Here is a 22,150-nt window from a genome sequence, read left to right as displayed (position 1 = left end):
GTGAGGCATTTGCAATTGTCTCTGTGGTCACAAGATTGAAAAAACTCCTGGTCGGAAGGATGTTCACTCTACAAACTGACCACAAACCTTTCATATATCTCTTTGCAACCGACAATGATTTTCATAAAACAGCATCAGCAAGAAACAAGATGTAGGCTATCGAGCTGATGGGATTCAAATTCGAATTGAAATATTTGCCCGAAGAGCAGAACCGCCACCCACGGTGATGCTTCGATCAGACTAAATTTTGATGACGAACACAACAACGATCGGGTCTGCTTTGCTCTCGACAAAATCTATTTTGTTCAATTCGACCTCGTGACCCAGTAAGATATCAGAACTGAACTGGGATCGAATCAAATTTTCCAAGATGTTACCAAAGAATAAGAAGCTCATGAGATACACCCAGGCAGAAATGCAACTGAAACAGCAGTCCGAAAGATAGCATGGTGGCCTGGCATCAGTCAGGGTGTTCTTCGATATGTTAGCAAATGTAAAGAATGCAAAAAAGGCCTAGCCGGAGGAAAACAGCATCTACTTGGCCAGAAACAAAAATTTGGGAAAGACTTTATTTGGACTGGGTTTACGTTAAGGACCAAGGTAATATCTTAGTAATAGTAGATGCGTGATAAGGCTGGATAGAACCCTTTCGTGCGGGAATTAGAACTTCGCAAAAAACGAAGGTGTTCTTGAGTCAAATCTTTGCAAGATGTGGTATATCAAAACCGTTAGTATCAGACAATGACCCAGAGTTTGTATGTCGTGACCTAAAACAGTGGTGTGAATCACTGCAGATCAAAAAGATGGAGTCAACCGTCTATAATTCAAGAGCAAAAAAACTTGCCGGGGAGCACTCCAAACAAGGAAACGGTCTATTCAAGCCTGGAATCCAATTCGAAAGATGACACTTGGCGCTTTCCTTGATGGTCATCGGCAGAAACTTCAAGTGCTTCAACACTATCTTTTGTGATTAGTCTTTCTTTTTGAGTTAGTTTTCAATGTGATCAAATATTACATGGCATAAAATGGAAGATATTTTAGAGAACTTTTGAACATTAGTACCCTTAGTTTTCTCAGACTCTAATTTTGGGTTACATATAAAACCTGTCCATACATGCGAAAAAAACACATCTTTATTTTTGTCATTTAATTTTGGTTCAAAAAGATCCTTTCAGTTGTCCTGATTTGGGAAAACAAAAGCGTTTTATTGAATTACATTGAAACACGAGTACAACTGATTTAAAGTTCTTATTTATTGATCATAATAGCACATCCACAGGATCGCAGGGAGATATAGCGGTGCTTATTCGGCCACCCTGCGTATTGTTAGATGTAAATCGCGAATGCATTAACGAGGATGTGCAACGTTAATGTCATCGGGAAAAACTATATAGCGTTTTCAGGATGGTAATATTTTTTTCAAGAAACTTTTTCCTTGATTTGACGCTCAAACGTCTTCACAATGAACCACTGTATGGGTTGATCTCTTTCAGTCGCGCCATGCTATTCGTTATTGATATTTTGGAAAGTTAAATGCTGGTTGTCTCATTCTATTTGAGATACTGAATGACAAATTCCGAAGCAAAAACTACATAAGCTGATTTTTTTCGCCAAAATTACAAAATCTTGATAATAATACGGAACTAAAAATTCGAGCAGAGATATAATTTCAGCAAAGTCGTGTTTTCACCACACATTTTCTCTCAAAATTTGGCTGTTTTTTAAGAAGACCTTTGATATACTGAGTCATCCATTGAATCCAAATCTGAATGTGTCATTTGGCGCTTTCCTACAGCGGGCTTTGATGACACATCGGAATACTAACATGACGCGCGGCAAAACCCCTGTGGAACTAGTTCTAGGACAGAAAGTGAGTTTTCCAGCATTCACTGACTTTTATTTGTGTAAACCGGTCATTTTCAAACCCACGAGCACTCCAACAGAGTTCCATCTACCTTCATCATACGCAAAGGAATGAACACATCAATTATACAGCCAGAGAAATCAAACAAGACAAAGCTTGTTAGTGACAACCAAAATGAACGAAGAGAAACTGATAACATCAAGACTGAATATATTGATCAGCAATCTGCTGACTCACAATCTGAGAAAAGTAGAAACAAAATAGATGTGGCATCACCCAACGCCAAAAAAGAAACTTCAGTAAATGAAGGAGAACAACCTTCAGGGGCCACGAGAACTTCAAGCAGAAAAAAAAGACTTGGAGAAGCTATTCCTACAATCTTGCATAAAAAGGAGGGAGGATGTGATAAATCGTGAAGATTAGGAACAGTAGTGATATTTCTGAGTGGTGTATTTTGTTTTCGGCCGGGGTGTTATTCAGATGGCGAATTGCTTGCTTTAATATTTGCTTTGGGTGTTCTATTGGTGACGTTTTAATGTTTGTATGAGGCGTTCTTTCAATTCGATGCCATGATAGTCATCAGCAGAAATTTCAAAAGCATCAGCTTTCTTCTTTTTTGGTTTTAGTCGTTCTTTTTGAGTTAGTTTTCAATGTGATCATATAGTTCAAGGCATAACATGGAAGGCAGTTTAGAGGACTTTCGAACATTAGCACCATTAGTTTTCTCAGACTCCAAATGTGGGTTACATATAAAACCTGTCTATACATGCAAAAAATTCACTTCTTCATTTTTCTCATTTAATTTTGGTTCAACAAAATCTTTTTGGTTGTCCTAATTTGGGAGTACAATAAAGTTTCATTGGCTTGCATTGAAACACACCTACTACTGATTCAAGGTTCTTATTGATCTTAATAGCACATCCACAGGATCGCAGGGAGATATAGCGGTGCTTATACGGCCACACTGCGTATTGTTAGATCAAAACCGCGAATCCAATAACAAGGATGCGCGACGTTAATGTCCTCGGGAAAAACTATATAGCGTTTTCAGGATGGCAATAATTTTTTCAAGAAAACTTTTCCTTGATTTGACGCTCAAACGTCTTCACAATGAACCAATGTATGGGTTGATCTCTTTCAGTCGCGCCATGCTTTTCGTTGATGCCCGTGTCGAGGGGTCAGCAGCTGTAAGCGGATATTTTTGTAAGAAATCCGCTGAATGCGCTGAAATTATGTAAGATTTGTGTCCATTGTGCCGAAAATTAAGAATTTGGTGGTGAATCCGCTGAAAAAAATATTTCAGAACCTTTCAGCGCATTTCTTACATAAAATCAGCATATGGTTAAGCACCTTTCCTTCATAATTTCAGCACTTATGAAAGTGTTAATTCCAGCGGATTCAGAGCTTTTCGTACATAAATTGAACACTTCTCCTGCAAGATTTCAGCACCTTCTCAGCAGCTTTCTTACATATTTTCAGCACTTGTGAAAATTTCAAATTCCGCGGATTCAGCGCCTTTCTTGCATAATTTTACTTGTAATTTTTCACTCACTGTTGCTTATATAATAGTCAGCATGTAAGCTCCTTAACTTTTTTGCACTTCTGAAGAGCCACTAATCAGTTAAAAATCTGCATGTTTTTCAAAAATGAAAATTCATTTGTTTTTTACCAACTGAAAATACCAACTGAAAAGCGTCACACTTTCTTCATGTCTAACGAAGATAAATACACTATTATACTTAAGCTACTTGGTTTCATTCAATCAAGTGTTTTGGTTTTATAACTCAGCTGCAATAAGTGCTTTAACAAGATGCTTAAGATAAGTGCTGATATTGTGTAAGATAAGTATTGGAAATTATGTAAAAGATGTGCTGACAGTCGCTGAAAAACTATATTTTCCAGCAGTTATATCTTACATAATTATCCACTTAATGTGCTGAAAAGTGCTAAAATTATGTAAGAAAGGTGCTCAAAATTCAACAGATTAAGCCGACTAATGTGTAAGATTTATCCGCTGAAAAATATTTTTTTTCAGCGGTTGTCCACATTTCTTATATAAATTGTGACGAATTCTTCGGCCCGATGATATTTTTCAAACGTTAAGTGCTGGTTGTCTCATTCTATTTGAGACACTGTATGGCAAATGCAAAGACAAAAACAACAAATGTCATTTTTTTGCCAAAATTGCATGATTTTGATAATAATACCGAATTGAAAATTAAGGCAGAGATATAATTTCAGCAAATAGGAAATCTCGTACAAACTGACTGTTTTGTTTTCACCACACATTCTTTTTCAATGTTTGTCTGGTTTTTGATAAGACATTTGATATAGTGTTGACTGATCAATTATAACAAAAAAACAGTCATTCTAATGATATCGCAAGAGGAACAAACAGAGGTGAAGCTGCAGACACTTTATACTATCCAATAACGCTAACAAAAAAGACATGATATTTAATTATATGTGAAAGCAGTATTTGGAACTTTTCACAAAAAGCCCACTTGCAAAAGAGAAGCCTTTCTTGAATAGAATTTAGAGGAGCTATTTATTAACCAATCAGTGATGAGTAATAACTCTGCACGTATGCGCATGCTATGTTAAACAGAATAGAATAGAATACACCATGCTATGGCAATCAGAGGAATTGGAACACAAAACGAAAAGAGTTTCCCACTGACGGGTTGGTGTGCGCGCTTGTTTTCGCCGGTGCAACGGTCGCTCGATTTCGGGGTTACATCCCACTGTGCTTGAGAGGCAGGGTTGTGAGCAGCGGTCCACATTTGCGCTTAAACCGATATATTGTGGTAAGGTATAGCATCGAAGGAGGCGATTTTCTCCAAGATACCAAGAGAGGTGGGAATTGTTGAAGAGATCCCGGAATTTTAAAAAGTTAGAATTGTTGTCCAATGATTAAAAAAATGTTGTCTTTTATTTCTTCTTGATGCTAGTGCTCATCTACCCGTGCTGGCTGTGGTGATCAAAAATAGGGCGGTTACAATCTTTTTGCATGGCTTGTCTTGAATATTGTCTGTCGTTAAAACTTGGGTTTGAGATGACTTAAATACCGCTACAACCATTGGCTGTCATTGCTACCAAATTCACAAAACATGTAAAAACTGACTTCATCGTTTGTAAAATATTTAATTGCAACAAAGTTTTTAGAAAAATGTACTCGGAAAACTATGTGTACAATAAATCTACTTTAAGTATCACAAGACTTTTCTTTCGATGAACCTTAGTTAGTTTTTTTTAAATCTACCGAGTGTCAATTAAAAAGTAGCATTAATATGTTTACAAAACGTTAATTGACGGTTTGATTGCTGGTTTTCGAAATTTAGATACGGTTCCTGGGGGCTATAAAACAGCTTTTGCTATGATTGTAAAACATTTCAGGAAACACTAAAAGATTAAAATATCCTGTGTTATAGCGGTCAGCTTTATATTGTTTTAATCTTGCTGATAGAAGATAAAACTAGCTCTACACAAGCTCCTTTTTTCGTTGAGTACTTTCTGAGAAAAAAACGACTGCGGGCGATATTCAAGTCCTATTTAACAATTTTAAGCTGTCTGGACGTCAGATGAACTGACACAATTGATTTAAAAGTTCTTGAAGTCTCATTAATGGCAGATTCGAGAAACAAATCATCAGAAATATTTTAAATTGTTTGTGAATTTAAAATTTTGATCGAGACAGACTTAACAGACATTTTATTTAACAGAAATATATGAAGTAGAACAATAATTGGCATGTATTTATAATAAAAATATCACAAAGTTTTTTGTTGATAAAAATTTGAGTGAAGTAAACTTTACTTTGGTCTGATCATAGTAATCACACACACACACACACACACACACACACACACACACACACACACACACACACACACACACACACACACACACACACACACACACACACACACACACACACACACACACACACACACACACACCACACACGCACACACACACATACACACACACGCACACACACAGAGAGAGAGAGAGAAACACACACACTCACCCCCCCCCCCACACACACACACACATATATATATATATATATATATATATATATATATATATATATTAAGATGTGTGTGTGTGTGTGTTTGTAATTTATTGTTTCTCTGAAAAACCATTTTACACCTTCTCATGTACTCCAAATTATTATAACAGAATGCCCCTTGTTAGTAAATGTCAAAAAATGATATATGATATCAAAGGGTGACCAATAGATGCAAAGATAAAATGCAAGATCTCTTGATTTTCTTTGATTCATGATCTCCTTCATTCTGGCCTCCTTCATTAAAGTGATTCCAGGTCAAAACCATAGCAACCTGATTTCACAGCTCCAATTTTGTTCCCAAGTCTTTTTTCTTATGTTGTTTTATTGGTCCTCTGCTATTGTTGCTTGCAAAATATTTTTGTGGGTGAAACCACTAATTTTCTGACACAGTTTTCAAGAAGAGGCATTTGAGAAAGAACAAATGTAAATTTAATAAAGCAACTGATTCAAGTAGAATTGAGATAGTTAAATTGGAAGTTTTCAGTGATTCAAAGTTTTAACTCTCTCATTATTGACACCTCAGAGGTCTTTTCTGATAGAGATTGATTAATTACCGCATTTTTAGCGTCATATTTCTTAATGGGCTAATTTCTTGATTTTCTTTTCTTTCTTGTGCCATATTTTTTTTTCATTTTTATACCTAATCTTTTACATGGAGACAAAACGTTCAATTGAATATATTCAGTAGAACATGGACAATTGGTGACCTGAGGTCCTCGATTTCCCACAGCTTTTATAACAGTCCAAAGAAGTTGGATTGTATTGGTGCACAGTCTTTTTTTCACACAATTTTCTATAACCTTTCAAAACGAGACGAAAAGGTAGCGCTCAGTCGGCATTAGGTATCATTAGAAGCCCTTAGCTGACTTTAGCTTTCTTGCAAGTAAGTAGAGAGTTGAACGCGTTGGGAAGGCCAAAAATCAATGTGAAAAGTTCAATTTGTGTAGGTTTTGTGTCCAAAATAGTTCAATTTTTCATAGTTTTTTCGTCATTTGTTTAAGTTTCTTGTTAGATGGGTTTCAAAGTTTTTTTTCAAAGTTAATAATGGTCCATTGCAAGCCTTGGATGTTTTTTGTCTGTTTTTTGCTATATACTTTGGTAATCAAAACTTAAACACCCAAAATAGTAGTTTTTTTGCAATTTTTTCAAAATATTGTTTTTCTGTTATCTTCGGTCTAGGGCTGGATGAGAGACATTTGCGGCTTGAAAACAGGTTTCCGGATGGTTTCTAGAGACAATGGGGTGGTTCTGAGTTTATCTTTTTCGAGAACTTTACTGGCGTTGCAAAAAAATTCTAATTTTTGTCATCTCATATTAGCAATCGAGTGTCAAGTAAAAATTAATTGCGAACGTAAAACAATCGCCGTGTTTTTTTTTCATTCCCAGCATGTATTGATTCTAGAGTTTATATTTTTCTACCATAATTATTTAGGTCATTTTGATACCCATTTTCAAAGAAGATTCACAAGCCCAAATTTTTTTTCATGCTGACTGAATAATTATTAAATTTCAATTTTTCGTAAATAAAGAGAAGCAGCAGCAACCACCATTAATTTGATTTGTGTATTTTTATCAAAACAAAAAGTTATATGACCAAGCATTTCAATTATGTGCGCATGGGCGAAATAGTTGATTGATTTTTTGTTCCTTCCTATATAGAATTGCTTGGGTAAACAAAGAAATATTATTAACAATTGACATTTATCCTCTCAGCGGAAAAAAAGAGATAGCACTTTTGGAATTATGGAAAACCAAAAATGGGCCATTCTAATGTAAATTTTTGAAAAATAAATTAACTATTAAAATTAGACCGATACCGTGCGTATAGAAGAAGGTCATTTAAGTGATGATATGACGTGAAAGATTTCGGCATAATAAAAAACTTTAATGATGAAAAACGTGTCATTGAAAGATGTTTTTCCTGCGGTTTTTAAGAGCCAGCCCTATAATGAACTCTAGACCAAGTATCTGAAAATAAACATTTCAAATCACAGATACATAGGCACTGTTTTGTTTGAAAACTTCAAATAAAATTACTAGGGCATTTTCATACTTTTGAAGTATTCGATTTGAAAAAAAATGATTTGTTTTTTGTTTCGCTTTCAGTTTTATTGACGTGCTTATCCATGCTTATTTACATCTTGCGATTTTTTAAGCTGGAAATAGGTTTTTTGTAACATTTCTGTTGAATTTTATATGACATGAGCAGACCCTGTAGATAAATTTGTTAAGACTGCTTCAAAGCTCTCATGTAACCCTTCTGTTTATTACATACGATCTGAGAAAATCCAAACTTGAAAAAGAAATTTATAATTTACGTTTTAAACCTTAAAACCTAAATTTATTTCTAAAGAGTCGGCAAACAATTTCTTTGGTTTCTGTAAAAAATGGCTTTCATATGAATAAAGTGTATAATATATATGAAAACAAACCAAAAATTAAACAAAAAGATTTTCGCTAAGCATGCCGGTTTTTTGAACAATTATTAAGCGCTGAATATTGATTTATCGAAGGACACAAAAAAACAAAATTGAAGCACAATAAAATTGAGTCTTAGTTTTTTTTGCTGAACTGCTACTAACTTCCAGCTCTTTAAAATTCCGCGTAGACATCCAAATATTATGCATTAAATATTAAAAGAGCTATTGGTTTAACCTAATTTCAGTAGTCTTTGATTAAAGTTTTTTGAAAATTTCGACCGCATACACGGTTGAAAAGTTTAGTCTGTTTTTTTAGCACTACCGCAAAGCGTGAAATTATTCTGTGCTCAAATCTAGCTCTTCTATTTTTGTGGCTTTTAGTTCAATTTAGGAAGAATTGGTAGATTTGACTATTGGGTACAACAACTAACGTTGCAATTGCAAAATAACCTCGGAAATGTAAGATAACATTGCGAATATTTAGTAAAAAAATAGCGCAGTGGTATATAATGTTTATTACAAAATAACGCCCCTCGAAATTCCTTTTTTCCTATTTTGTTATTCCCTAATTTCTATTGGATATTTTGAAAGGATTTAAGCAAATTCAGAGCTGTTTATATATTATACGAGTATAGTGTATTGTGTAAAAATCAGCAAATAGCGAAATCGCAAACAGAAGTCAGCTTATAATTATAAATATGCAAATGTATTTGAGCAAATCTCAATTAATCTGGCGTGAAAATAAATTCCTCGTTTATAATTTAACCAAATGTGAACGAAAAGAATTTTAGCATTTAAATCGGATCTTCACGTATTTTTAAAAAATCTATTCACAGCTTCACATCAAACTGACGCAAAATTCGTACAGAGCTACAGACAATTTGGCATAATTTTATCAAAAAAAATTGACAAAAGGCTTCAAAAAAGATGAAAACCTCCATTTAAAATTCAATTATATTTTACCCTTTTTCGCTCCCGCATTGTCTATTCATTTCCACCCTCTCATTCAGAAGGACATTTTTAACTGTGCTTAATAGACATCTATTCTGTTTTCGGGGGCAAAAAAGGAGCGGGGCAAATCATGCTTACGTGGTACCATCTTATCATCACACACACTTTACCTCAAAGATAAAATCGACCGCCTGCGTGAAATTGTTTTCCATTCAGTTTTCTTGTGTAAATTTAAAAAGCTCTCTTTTAAGTTATTCAAATAAGTCGCTGAGCGCAAATTGAAATTGTGATTTTTTTTAAAAAAGGTTGAATAAATATGAAATAACTTGTATTTGTTATAGCGAATTTTCGTCCATTAGAGAAAGCGTTAATTTTTCCTTGTCGCCGACTGGATTTAAACAAATAATTTATTTGTTCAGGAATTATACAAAAAGTTTAAACCAACCGCAAAAATAATGTTTTGTTTGTTTTCTTCCTTTCTTGTTACAAATGATTACCAATGCTTATCTGTTAATCCCGAATTTCTATTTTCTTTTCCCCGAATTTGTTGATTAAAATTTTGTGCTTCCTTGTTTACGCTTTCTAAACCAAAGTGTATGAAAAGAACCATAATAATTGAATTTGCGGCGCTTTACGTTTAAACCTTACGCAACTGTTATTTTCAATTGATTTGATCGACCACAAATTGAATTGAATAACATTTTTTGAAGAACAAATTTGTTTATTTATTTCCTTTCTTTGAACAAAAAATGTATAAATGCAGCTTAAATTTGCTCTCGATTAATGCTTATTCGAATCATTCACTCCTATTTTCACAATAGAATACCAAAAAATATCTAAATTGTTCCACAAATTTTCTGATTTGGTTGTTAAATTTCAAAAAAAAGATTAAAAAAATGATTACAAGGCAATTTCAGTTGATTTCACCAATTGCTTTTTGTTTGTTCACGCTTTCGATTACTTCGTTCACGCGTTTAGTTATTTGTTCAATTAACGGTGCCCATTTATACGAGTATGAAGAAAACCCTATATGGACTGCCGAGAAAAATACCCCCTCGTTGAGGTTGGCCCGTGACCTCACTCGCAATTACAACCCGAATGTCCGTCCAGTTCTGAACGATAGCACCGTTACTTTGATTGACCATCTATATATCCTGCACCAAATTGTATATCTCGACTCAAAAGTGAGTTGGACATTCATTTAAAATACCACAACATCATCTATTACAACATTTTAAATTTATTGCTCTGGAAAGAAATATAGAGGGGTTATAAAGTTTTTTTTTACATATGATAGCTCACAGAATCTTTAATTTCTGGCTTTGAATAGTATTTTTAGAATTATATTTATTTTGATTGACAAAATTTAATTCAATGGTTATAAATTCAAGTTACCTGTTCAAAAGGATTTTTTTCGAGGGAAATTTGGATTTTATTTAACCTGAAATGATATTTTAACTGAGTTAATTTTTAGGTATTGAATTTTTTGATCGTTAACTAAAGTTGTTTAGCAATTACTTACTGCTCTTTATGTTTTGAATAAGAAAGAATTGAAATGAGTTTCAAAAATCAGTGTTCTTATCAACTCAAAATACAAACGTATTTATTAATGAAATGAATTGAGTAACAATAAATACAGAAGAAATCATTCTTCATATGAAGTCAGTCAGGTTTAAAATTTTTGCTAAGAATCAGCCAAGAGCTGGTAGCTCATGCCTCTGCAGTCAGTAAGATGACGAAAAAAAAAACAAAGTTAGCTCTTGATTAATTCTAACGTAGTTTTTGTAAAGTAATTTTTGCCCATAAGAACTATTCACAGGTACACGTTCTAGTTTTCATAGTACATCGAAAAGTCGAAGTTTCAAAATTTTATCGATTTTTTTTTCCTGGCAGTTTTTGCCAAATTAAATGTTTTTTCACCGAATTATTTTGGTTTCCAAGTTCGTTTCTGATGCTTTGTTGAATAGAACTATAAGACAATTGAAAAAAAACAATAAATTTTATATTATCATACTATTTGATTCTAATATTAATCATGAAAGTCTGTCAAATCGTGTTTGTTTGTGGAATGACAAATTTGTCACATAATTTTTTGTCCGTTTGGTTAAGATATGACTATTTTCTTTAATCATTTTTAGATTTTCTAATGGTGGCAAAGAAATTGATGTAATTGTTTTTTAGTTCTTGGTGATATTTTAGTAAATGTAAGTAGTTTGCACTTAATTTCCTTGAACACCTGCTTGCAATAATTGCATATAGTATGCATAGTACGATAACAATAATAAAAATAGATTATTAATCAAGGAAACAACCAGTATATTGAAAATGAGAAAAAAGAAAAATGGAGGCGTGGTCATTAGAAAAATGTATTACCTGATTGATCCTCTTTTGCCCAAATAGTTGTTCAACACATATTTGATGTTTTGATGCTAAATTGTTTGAATTTGGGTTTTTCAGTGATTTTTAGACTCCTTATGTTTCAAAACTAATGCAATCTTCTCTCAAAACTAATGGCTAAAATCAATCGACAAATTACTTTAGCAAAGTGTCTAAAAGTTATAAAATGTTCTGAAAAATTATAAAATGCCCAAACAAAGTTTTCAACGAAGATTTGTAATTTCTAAGCTATGCGTTGAACGTGTTCGGAAAAATGGCTATAAAAATCAAGAAAATAGTGTATTATTTGGTATTTGATCAATATGCAAGCAATGATAGAACTTTTTTTCCTCAATGAAACTTTGTTACCGACAATTGCAAGGAAATAGAAAGTACTTGAGGCACAGCACGTGTTTTTGAGTAATGTTCCAGCCCTCAATGAAGTAGCAAATATTAATTTTTTGGTTGTTTGGTTGCAAACTGTCACTAAACTTGAGAACCATATAAAACAGCAGCATTTGAGTATTAAAAACGCTGTTAAAGTCAGATTTCGGACAAAAATTGACCATTGTCAAAAACGACTGCTGTTTTTGACGGGTTTCATGAATTGTTTGACTAAATGGTTACGCAGTATGCTCTAAAATTTTTGAATTCACCCATGAAATGAAAAACATTATTTTTAAAGTACAAAATGGACCTACAATTGGAGATGTTAGTGTGGAAACAGTTTTTGGTGACATAGAAAATTAAAAATGAATGAATTATAAAATTAGAAAATGTAATGCTTTTCCTCTGAACATTACTCAGTTTTTCTTGTTATTTATAGCGTTAAACAAAACACTTGGAAAGAATTTTAAAATAATTTCAAAAAATTTGCTAGAGAAAAAAAATACCACAGTTATTATTTTTAAATATTCAAAATTTTATTGCAACTCAAAAAAATTATTATAGCGCCAAGAACTAGAGGAAAAATATATACAAGCTTTTCGTGAAGACGCATGCTTAAAGCACTCAATTTTCTAAACAACTGAAATATTTAAATGCTAATGATGATAAGGCAATGACACCTGACATTAGTTCAATTTTAAAAAAAGTTCTTGTAACATTTAGTTCAGCAAAAGATGCCATACATAAATTTTTTGTTTTTTATTAGTTTTCACTCTATTGCAGTCAAAATTGTTATCGTATGCATTGCAGTAGAGAACTGGTTGAAACAAAAAACTGAATAACATTATTATATGTAAAAATTTTTAACTTTTAACTTTCTGTTTGCTACTTGCTCAGTTAGTTTTTTTGGTAAACTTTAACTACTAATCTCAACAAAAACCTTGTAAGTATTAGTGATCGCGAAGAAAACTAAGCAGAAAATTAAGTTATCTTCAGATAAAACTTAATGAACTTGCAGAGCAGAGCTTGTGTTTTTAATTGATCTCAAACGAAGTTTAGCAATTCTATTACTCCTGTGGTCTTGTTTTTATGCAATTTTTTGCTTGACCGTCTTTTTGTCGGACCCATTTGACTTTTCGTCTTCAAAACGAGATAAATATGTAACGCTCTGAATACAACGCCTTACTAGTTTCTAAGTATGCGATTAAACGTAATTGTTGTGAGGAGACAATTTCAAGTTGTTAAAGGCGGTTCTTTGTCTTAAAAGTTTGACCCCCTCACCCACTCCACCCGCCGCAGTTGGCTAAATCTGAAGCCCACCGCTCGCCAGACCTTGGAGAGCAATTTGCCCGACGTTAATCGGCTATGTTTTAAAATAACGAAGAGTGACTTCGACATCAACAATTCAAGATTTTATTTTTCCTAATGTTTAAGCTAAAATTGTCGTTGAACGAACTGCTATGAACAGCTTGCTATGAACAACAATTAATATTATGCCAATTTTCTTGTTTATAGTTGATCGTTTTGTAGATGTAGTGCTGTAATGTTGACATAATATAAATTTGTTTAAAACAACCAGTAAATCAAAAACTCGATTTTATGACCTTGAAGTGGGTTCATTTACTCGATGCCGTTTCTTTTCTGAAATGCAGAAAATTTTCAAACGGCTGTTAGAATATGAGAAAGACATATCTCTTTCATTTTAAAACTGAATTGCAAACGAGTTTTATCAGTTTTTTTAAATCAACTTTATTAGTTTTGACAAAAAAAAACAATTGTATTAATTCAAGTTGGCAAACAATGAGCAATCAAAACTTAGTAACGAAAAAATCAGTTTAAAATTCAATTTATTTGTTATGCTTTCTAATATGAAACAGCCGTTTTTGTCAAAAAATCAGTTTTGTAGAAGTAACACTACATAATAAAGTCATGATTTTTTTTAGACATTGCAGAAAAGTTGACACGTATGCTCAGGTTCTTCTCTTTTTCGTCAATTGATTTTTCATTGTTCCTTTTGTTTCTATAATATCTGTAGTGTACATTGAACATGAAGCAAATTTTTCAAAGTTAGTGAATTTTCTGTAACTAAAGCTTGTTTTCTGAGTTCAACTCCAATACACAAAACTGTTATTATTCTTGAAATTCTCATTTGTTTAGGTTTTTTCTTTTCATCTGTGAAATACAATTTTATGTCTATTTGGTATTAAAACAGCTAAATAGCGTGTTTGTATAATATTTTTTGCTCCAATCATGAGATTTTGACCAATTGATGGCAATTATGTTTGCAAAAAAATTTTATTGTAGACAAAATAATGAAACTGATAATTAGGTTTTTTAGGAAAACTTCTTGATGCGCATTCTTTTCGTTATTTACAATCGAGGCTAAATTAACGTACTGAAGCTCCATTTTATGGCTAAGTGGTGTTCCAGTGTCAAAATTAACAGTCTGCTGTTAAATGTCTGTTGACAACAATTGCACTGAAAAATTGCTCTAATTGTGTCTCCTTTTCATGTCTCGCAGAACGATTATCAAGACCTAAAAAGTAATGCAAACGTCATGTTGGTATAAAATTTTTAGTTTTCTTGACTTCAAATTTTTACTGTTTGGTCTAATTTATTTTCCACATGATGGAATCTTGCAAAATTCTTGCAAGTATAACAACATCTAGCAAAGATTAACGTCAGAATGGAAGGTATTTTTCAAACATCCAATCCTAATTCTTACAAGATCTTGCAAAATTAAATTTTTTTGCGAAATTCTTGCGATACCTTGAAAGATTAACATCAAAAGAAAAGCTCGCTTTTAGACCTCCAACCCTAGTTCTTACAAGATCTTGCAGGAGTAAAATCTTTTTGCAAAAATCCTGCCAGATGTTGTTAGATTAGCATCAGTGCTGGACTAGGGAGGTCATCATTTGAGAGAGATCATTATACAGTCAAAAAGTCTCAAATCAACATCAATTGTCTCAATTCACATATTTCCACACAATCATTTTTTGGACAATATTTAACGGATAAACATTTTAAAAAAACCACCATGAAATAACGAAAAATTGAATTGTTTAATAGCATTTAAAACAACAAGTGTGCGAATAAAACGGCTATATAAAAAGTTTTTGTGTTAAGATCAGCACAAAGAGAGTTCTTGAAATAGTAAAAAAAAAACACAAGTTGGTGACTCCGATTTCTCAAACTCCCGTGAATTCGTATGAAAACTTTAGTACCAAACACGTTGTTTTTATATTGTCACATATTGTTAAACATCCTAATTCCGACGCGCGCGCAAGCCATTAAATTCAACTTCAAAACTTTCATTGTTTAGTTTTCTCCGCGCCGCCAATAATCCTAATTTTTGGTAGCCGTCATCGAGTTTAACTCTAACAGAGTAAAAATAAACTTCAACAATAAAACGATTGGTTCTATTGTATATTAAACAGTTGAACTTCACAATTACTTGCAAAAATGAATTAGGAACTGAATTTAACCTAGCTGACCTCAAAATTAGCTTTATTGCTAATAAAGAAAGACCAAAATTGGAAAAACAAATGCAACCTTGAAACTGCCATGTCTATTTTTGAGTTTGTAAGTGTGGTCAACTTTTCAATGCAATGGGCAAATTATTTTCGGTTGTTTTTTGAATTTTTGTTTGAGCCCACATTAAAAATTGAACCCTTATAACTAGCTCAGAAAACAATGTAATTTAATAATAATAATGATTTGAAGATGTTTCAAGTAAATTTTCTTTTCGGAATATTTTCTTCCTTTAATTTTTCCCGGCTACAGTTGACTCTCACAAAATAGACATAGAATTTTGGCAATCTGGGAATGACTGCTTTTAGGGAAATGCACTTGCAAAAATTTTAACAAGTTCTCCATGAGATTCAAGAACACTTTATCAATCGGTTTTCATTCCATTGGGCTGTTGATAATTGTTGTAAGCATAATGTTTATTTAAAATCATGTTTCGAATAAGATTGACTCGAAGAGCTGCCTTCAAATTTTTAATTATAAAGGAAACTACAACGAAAGCGCAGTGCATAGCACAAGTAAAAAAATTTGAAGCAGCGCTAAATCGAAAGTTTTTCAAGTTGAAAAATGCTGATATCTTTCAATGTTACGTTATTGTTTGAGTTTCTTTTTGTATTTTTGTTCCGACTCACTTTAGCGATGGATGAACTATATACTCCAATGGGGTTTTTTTGTTCAGTCAATTTTGGCCGATCGATATAATCATCGTAGAGAGTTGTGAATGGTGTCATTAGAAAGCCCGTCCAGCGTAAAATATAAAATTAAAAAGCTTTTTTTAATTGGCTTTTTTAGAGCAAGTTATTGAGAATTTAAGTTTTGCGAATATTCGGCCGAATGACATTGCTTTCGTTCAAAAACTTTCCGTAATTTTTGTCCCAATTTTCGTAAATTTTGCTAAAATATGTTTAAATTGTTAACGGTAGTATTATTGGTTTTATCTCTAAAGAAAAAGGAGGGTTGCCGTATTGCTCAATCCGAAATATTTGACCAGAATTTATGCTAAAATTTTCAAAGTTCAAATTTTTTTGTCAAAAATGGGACGAATTATGTTTTTTTAGCCATTTTTCTATAATTTTGCTGATAATAGACACATAAAAACTGCACACATGTTCATCGTAGGCTGAAAAAAGAGGACTAGTTGTACTCCCTATAATTTTGCCAGTTTTTGGCATATTTGAACACGGTAATCAACTGATTTATTGTTGATATAGAAATTGATCTATTTCACAACTATTTGAATAATGTGATGTTTTTAGAGCCGGGGCCATATCATGTCTAATTTCGATCTCACCATGGACTTTTTCGATAAAGAAATTTAAGATTTTATTGGTGCGCGGTCTTTTTTAAAAACAAACTTTTGCATTTATAATTTCTTATGTTATTTGCTTACAAGAATTTCAAACCAGGGCTCAATTATTGACATATAATATTCACAGAAAAGAGGCCCAATGAACATATATTATGATTTCAAAGTTGAGATCATGGTTTTTATGGCGTTGACCGCATGTTTTCGTAAAATTTTCAATATACTTCTTTTTGAGAAAATGTCGATGATTTTTTGAATTTCGCTACTGTTTTTTCTTATTTCTCTCAAACTGTAGATTAGAATCAGTAAAGGAAGGCCAAAACACATTTCGTTAATTAATTTCTGTTTTATTTAACTAGTGGATTCTTGGTGTTGATACTATGAGTTTTCAAATTGAATTTGATATTCGAGCATATTTTACATTTTATAGGTTCGTTTTGTTTCCTTGTCGAATTATCACTTTGTTGGTTAGTCCAAATTTTCGCATATCTCCTGTGCTATTTTTTGCATGATGAACAAACTTTTCATTGAGAAAAATACTTTTGCTAACAATTGAGAATTAGATTTGAAAAAATATGGTTATATTTAAGAGTTTTTTATAGCCGCAAATATATTTTGACTGGAGATATAATGATTTTGTCATCTGGTCTCGTTTTGTAAAAGTCAAATCTTGTCGTCTAAATGGGTATGCTGCTGCTGTGATAAAGTGGCTGCTCTTTTTTTTCAATAACTGGAACTTTGTAATCTTCGAGTGCTCTTTACGTTCAATTTATTTCGTTCTCTTTGTAACCCAGTATGAATTAGTTGCATAAACGATCCCATGCTATCTTCAACAAACTCAGATTTTTTGCAGAAGTTCAATGTCACACAACTTATCGGTTTTTGCTGCACCAGTTTGCTGCTCTTCAAATCATTTGATTTTCAGAATTTTCTGGTTATGTTAGACCAATTTACTCGAATGAAACAGATGATCCATTAAAAATTGCGGATGAAACTTTTTATTGGTTTCAGTATTTTAAATTTTGCAACAAAATCTTTCTAGATTTTAGTCGTGTCTTGATAGATTGTTGAATTTTTGGGCAGTTCTTACAAGATCTTTAAGATAATGACACCCTTTTACGAATAACCTGCCATATAACCGTCAAAATTTACCCAGGGTTTCTTCCATCTAATACTATATTAATTTTGGCTCAGAAGAGCGTACGATTCAAGCCTTTATCTACCCGTTCTATTTAGCCCTAGTTAATATTTTATACTTTTTCACGCTTAGATTTCCTGGAAAATTGTGGAGGTTGGGGGACTCCTGTTGCGAGAGACATGAAGAGGCTCAAAATTGATATCGATACTGTCATGGACACTTTTATGATCGTTTGAGGGAACAAATTGATCTATTAGTTTACAAAATAGCAAAGGAACGCCTCAAATAATTTATAGACAGCCTTGTTTCAGATTGCAGCGAAATATTAAAGTTTTGTCTATACGGTGTATTGCGGTAATTTTTAATGCAATAATTTGTATTATTATAGTGCAAGCCATAAAATTATATAGCTAGCAATAGTAAAATTGTTCAAATTGCCGATTTACACTATCCATAAATTATTTTAAAACCAAGTTAGTGGAAACAAACCAAACCAAAACATTGACGTTTGTAGTTTGATGTTGTTTTGAATATTGGAAAATTTGGACTTCTAATTATAGATTTTCTGAAGCAAAAATTTTCGCAAACCTATATTAGCAAAACTCCAAAAACAAATTTATTTTTCAAAAGTCTAGTCAAAAGTTTTTCAAAACCTGTTTTTTGTAATAGTGACAAGCTAAAGTAGTTTTTCTCCGAATTGAAAATTTATTTATTTTGGAATTTTTAATTATTCTTTGAAATAGGCCAAATTTTCCGAAAAACGGCAAAAAAATTCATTTTAGAGTTAACACCTACTTACCAAAATGAAAACTTCATGAGCAGCTATAAAGAAGAAAAATTTTGGAGATATTCGTTTCAACTTGTACAGTTTTTTGGATAAGAGCCCATATTTTATTGAAACTTGAAAAAAGTATCACTCAGCTTGAAAAAGAATTGAAAATTTCCTTTTGTGACAAGATTGAGGAAAACCGCTGGTTTACTGCCTTATTGCTGATTGTTTAATAGTGCATTTGGTTTTTAATATGGCTCCATAAAATAAGAATGGATTGTGTAGTCCGACACTCCTGCTAATTTTCGATCAATTTTTATTATAGTCAATTTATTACTGTTGACAACTCAGTGGTTCAAGGTTTAATTTTAGTCTGACTGTAATTATCGTATTTAACGCTTTCGTGAACTTAAACAAAATTACTCTGTTTTTCTCCTTCTTTGCAATTATGCTTTGATAGATCCCTGAACGTTTTTTCAAAAGTTTTAATGAATTAATTTTTTGCCAATATTGAGGCTGAATGAAGCAGCTCTCACAATATTTTTTTTGAAAATTTGAGTTACATTTAACACAAGATAACAAGATATGTTCAGAAATTTGTTTTGAGATAACATTGTCTCGGCTTTTTGTTATTTGAGTCTAAATAATGAGTGGCTGCATTTTTTGAGTTTGTTAAAGGTCATTTCTGCTTGTACGTAGTATCTAAATAAATAGTATCTATAAATTTATCTTAATAAATTGTTTATCTTCTGTTATCGAATAATGCAAATTTTTTATTATTGTGGCCAAAAAATGTGTACTTTGAAGTTGAACAGAAGAAACAAACACCCCATTAGGTTTTCAGTTGATCCGCTTTCAGGTGCCTCAAAGTGTCTGGAATATCCAAGAACTGTTTAATTAGGAGCACAAAATATAACTATAATATTTGAACGATGTCCCGAATTGTCTCTAATTAAGTTTTGTAGAAAAAAGATGTATTCCAAAGATGTTTAAAACAAAAAATAGTCTGAGAAGGGCAATTTTTTCATTTTTTCCAATTTGTTTTGCAGATCGCAAAATTGGTTATCAGTTTGACTCTTCAATGATCAGCAACTTTTTTCAAACCTCATTATTAAGCCAACCCAAACTTGTGAGAATTGAATTGTACGACAACCTAGGTTAAGCTTAAACATTTGCGAATTGACTAAGAAAAATCTAAAACGATGGAAGTACAGCTTGTGGCATTTTATGTTAAATCACCATGTCAAGATTACGTCTGTTTTGGGGTGCAAATAATAAACACCATGTAAGCGGGGGGGGGGGGGGGGGGGAGGGTCACAAACGGAAATGATCCGCTGTATTTATTTCATCAATATCGATTAGCATTAAACGTGTTAACAAAACGCATTAATCATCTCAATTTTGTTTTTTTTTCAAATCATGGCAGAACTATTAAATGGGCCGTGTATTAATTATTTAATTATTACTGACCCGCTTTTTCTCTCCTTGTTGTTTTACATTGGGAGCCAGCGCCCCTATCTCTACTTAATATTGCACTAACTTCTGGAATTGGCGGTTAAAGACAAAAATATTGCAAAATTGTGGGGGGGGGAGTCTACAAATGGAAATGATTCGGGTCTTTCCAATTATAGCCATTATGTATAATTACCATGTTTGGGGGCTATAGGTTATCTGACCACTGAGCTGGGGGGGGGGGGGGCTATAATGGGAAAGACCCAATGATTCCGGTTTTTCCTAGAATACCCCCCCCCCCCCCCCCCCTCAATTTTAGAGGTCACATGAGAGGCACCAGTTAATATAATGAAGAATTTGACGATAATATCTATATAACGAGGCAGTCTACATATAAATTTATGGTGGTAACAAAACCTGTGTGACATAGATGTAAAATTGGTCCACTTTATTTCATCACGTGCTAGCTTAAAGAGGTTTTCTTGTTGTTGGTCATGAAAAGCTTGCAAATATCATGAAACGTTGAAATTTGCATGTAGAAATTTTATAAGGATCTATTCTGTTTCGGCCCCCCAGTGTTTTTTATGACCCCCAGTAACAAATTATAGGTTGTTATATAGCACGTTACTATGTAAGAAAATAGCACGTGCACCTGGGGTCATAAAAAATTTATGCTCACTAAGCTGGGGGGGGGGGCAAAACAAAATACATCCTTTTATAATCTAACTTCAAGTGTTCGGTGGCAAAGTTAATTCCCCCCTCCCCCTTCATGGTGATTGCGACGCAAAAATGATAGAATATATAGTGTATCTTGCATGAAAAAAATTAAATTTATAAGGATCCAATCACAGTAAAAGTTGCATCGGCAACTTTTACTGTGATTGGACCCTTTTATTGAGGGTTTGGACATCAATTTTCAAAGTTTAGTTGACACTGATCATTTCAGCTAAAACCGTCATTCAAAGCAAATTGTAGTCCCCGCCACACACCCACACCCACACACACACACACACAGTCTCACTCTCTCTCTCTCTCACACACAAAAACACACGTACACAAACATACATACATAGATACATACATACACACACACACACACACACACACACACACAAACACACCCACACCCACACACACACACACTCTCTCTCTCCCTCACAAAGACACACACACAAGCACACACACAAACATACGCACACATACGCACATGCACACAGTCACACACACACACACAAACACACACACACACACACACACACACACACACACACAAACACACCCGAAAGAAGACGCATATTCACATATGCCACCACAAACTCAAAAATACGCACAAAGACACGCACATATACACACATGCACACATACACATACAGAAACACTCGCGCACTCACATAAAAACACACATACATATATATATATATATATATATATATATATATATATATATGTATATGTATATGTATGTATATATATATATATATATATATATATATATATATATATATATATGCAACCAGGCACACATGCAAACACAAAAACACACACACATATAGAAATATACACAAACACACACAACAAAGACATATACACACATACCCCAACACACAACTACAAACAAACACCTACACATACGCAAAAACACACACACATACACACACGCACACGTATAAGCAAACACACACAAAACACACACACACACACACTTATATATATATATATTATATATATATATATATATAGGCACAAATGCACACATACATATACATATACACAAATACACAAACACACAAACACACAAAACATATTACACAAACATACAAAAAAGTACAAAAGTACAAACATACACATACGCACAAACACACACAAAAACACACACATACACAT

At 33.0% G+C, this 22,150-nt stretch overlaps 1 protein-coding gene across 1 annotated transcript in view; it reads left to right on the top strand.

The window, feature by feature from the left end:
- Positions 1-9,058: 9,058 nt before the first annotated feature.
- LOC142341379 (neuronal acetylcholine receptor subunit alpha-3-like) overlaps positions 9,059-22,150 on the top strand; it is a 134,645-nt gene continuing 121,553 nt past the window's right edge. The window contains exon 1 of the mRNA XM_075392307.1: positions 9,059-10,494. Coding sequence (XP_075248422.1) covers positions 10,207-10,494 — 288 coding nt within the window. The 5' untranslated portion in view covers positions 9,059-10,206. The remainder of the gene's footprint in view (positions 10,495-22,150) is intronic.

This window comes from Convolutriloba macropyga, chromosome 6 (assembly GCF_964194025.1).
Source record: "Convolutriloba macropyga chromosome 6, txConMacr16.3, whole genome shotgun sequence".
Lineage (NCBI taxonomy): Eukaryota > Metazoa > Xenacoelomorpha > Acoela > Convolutidae > Convolutriloba > Convolutriloba macropyga.
This window is presented reverse-complemented; position numbering and strand designations above follow the sequence as displayed.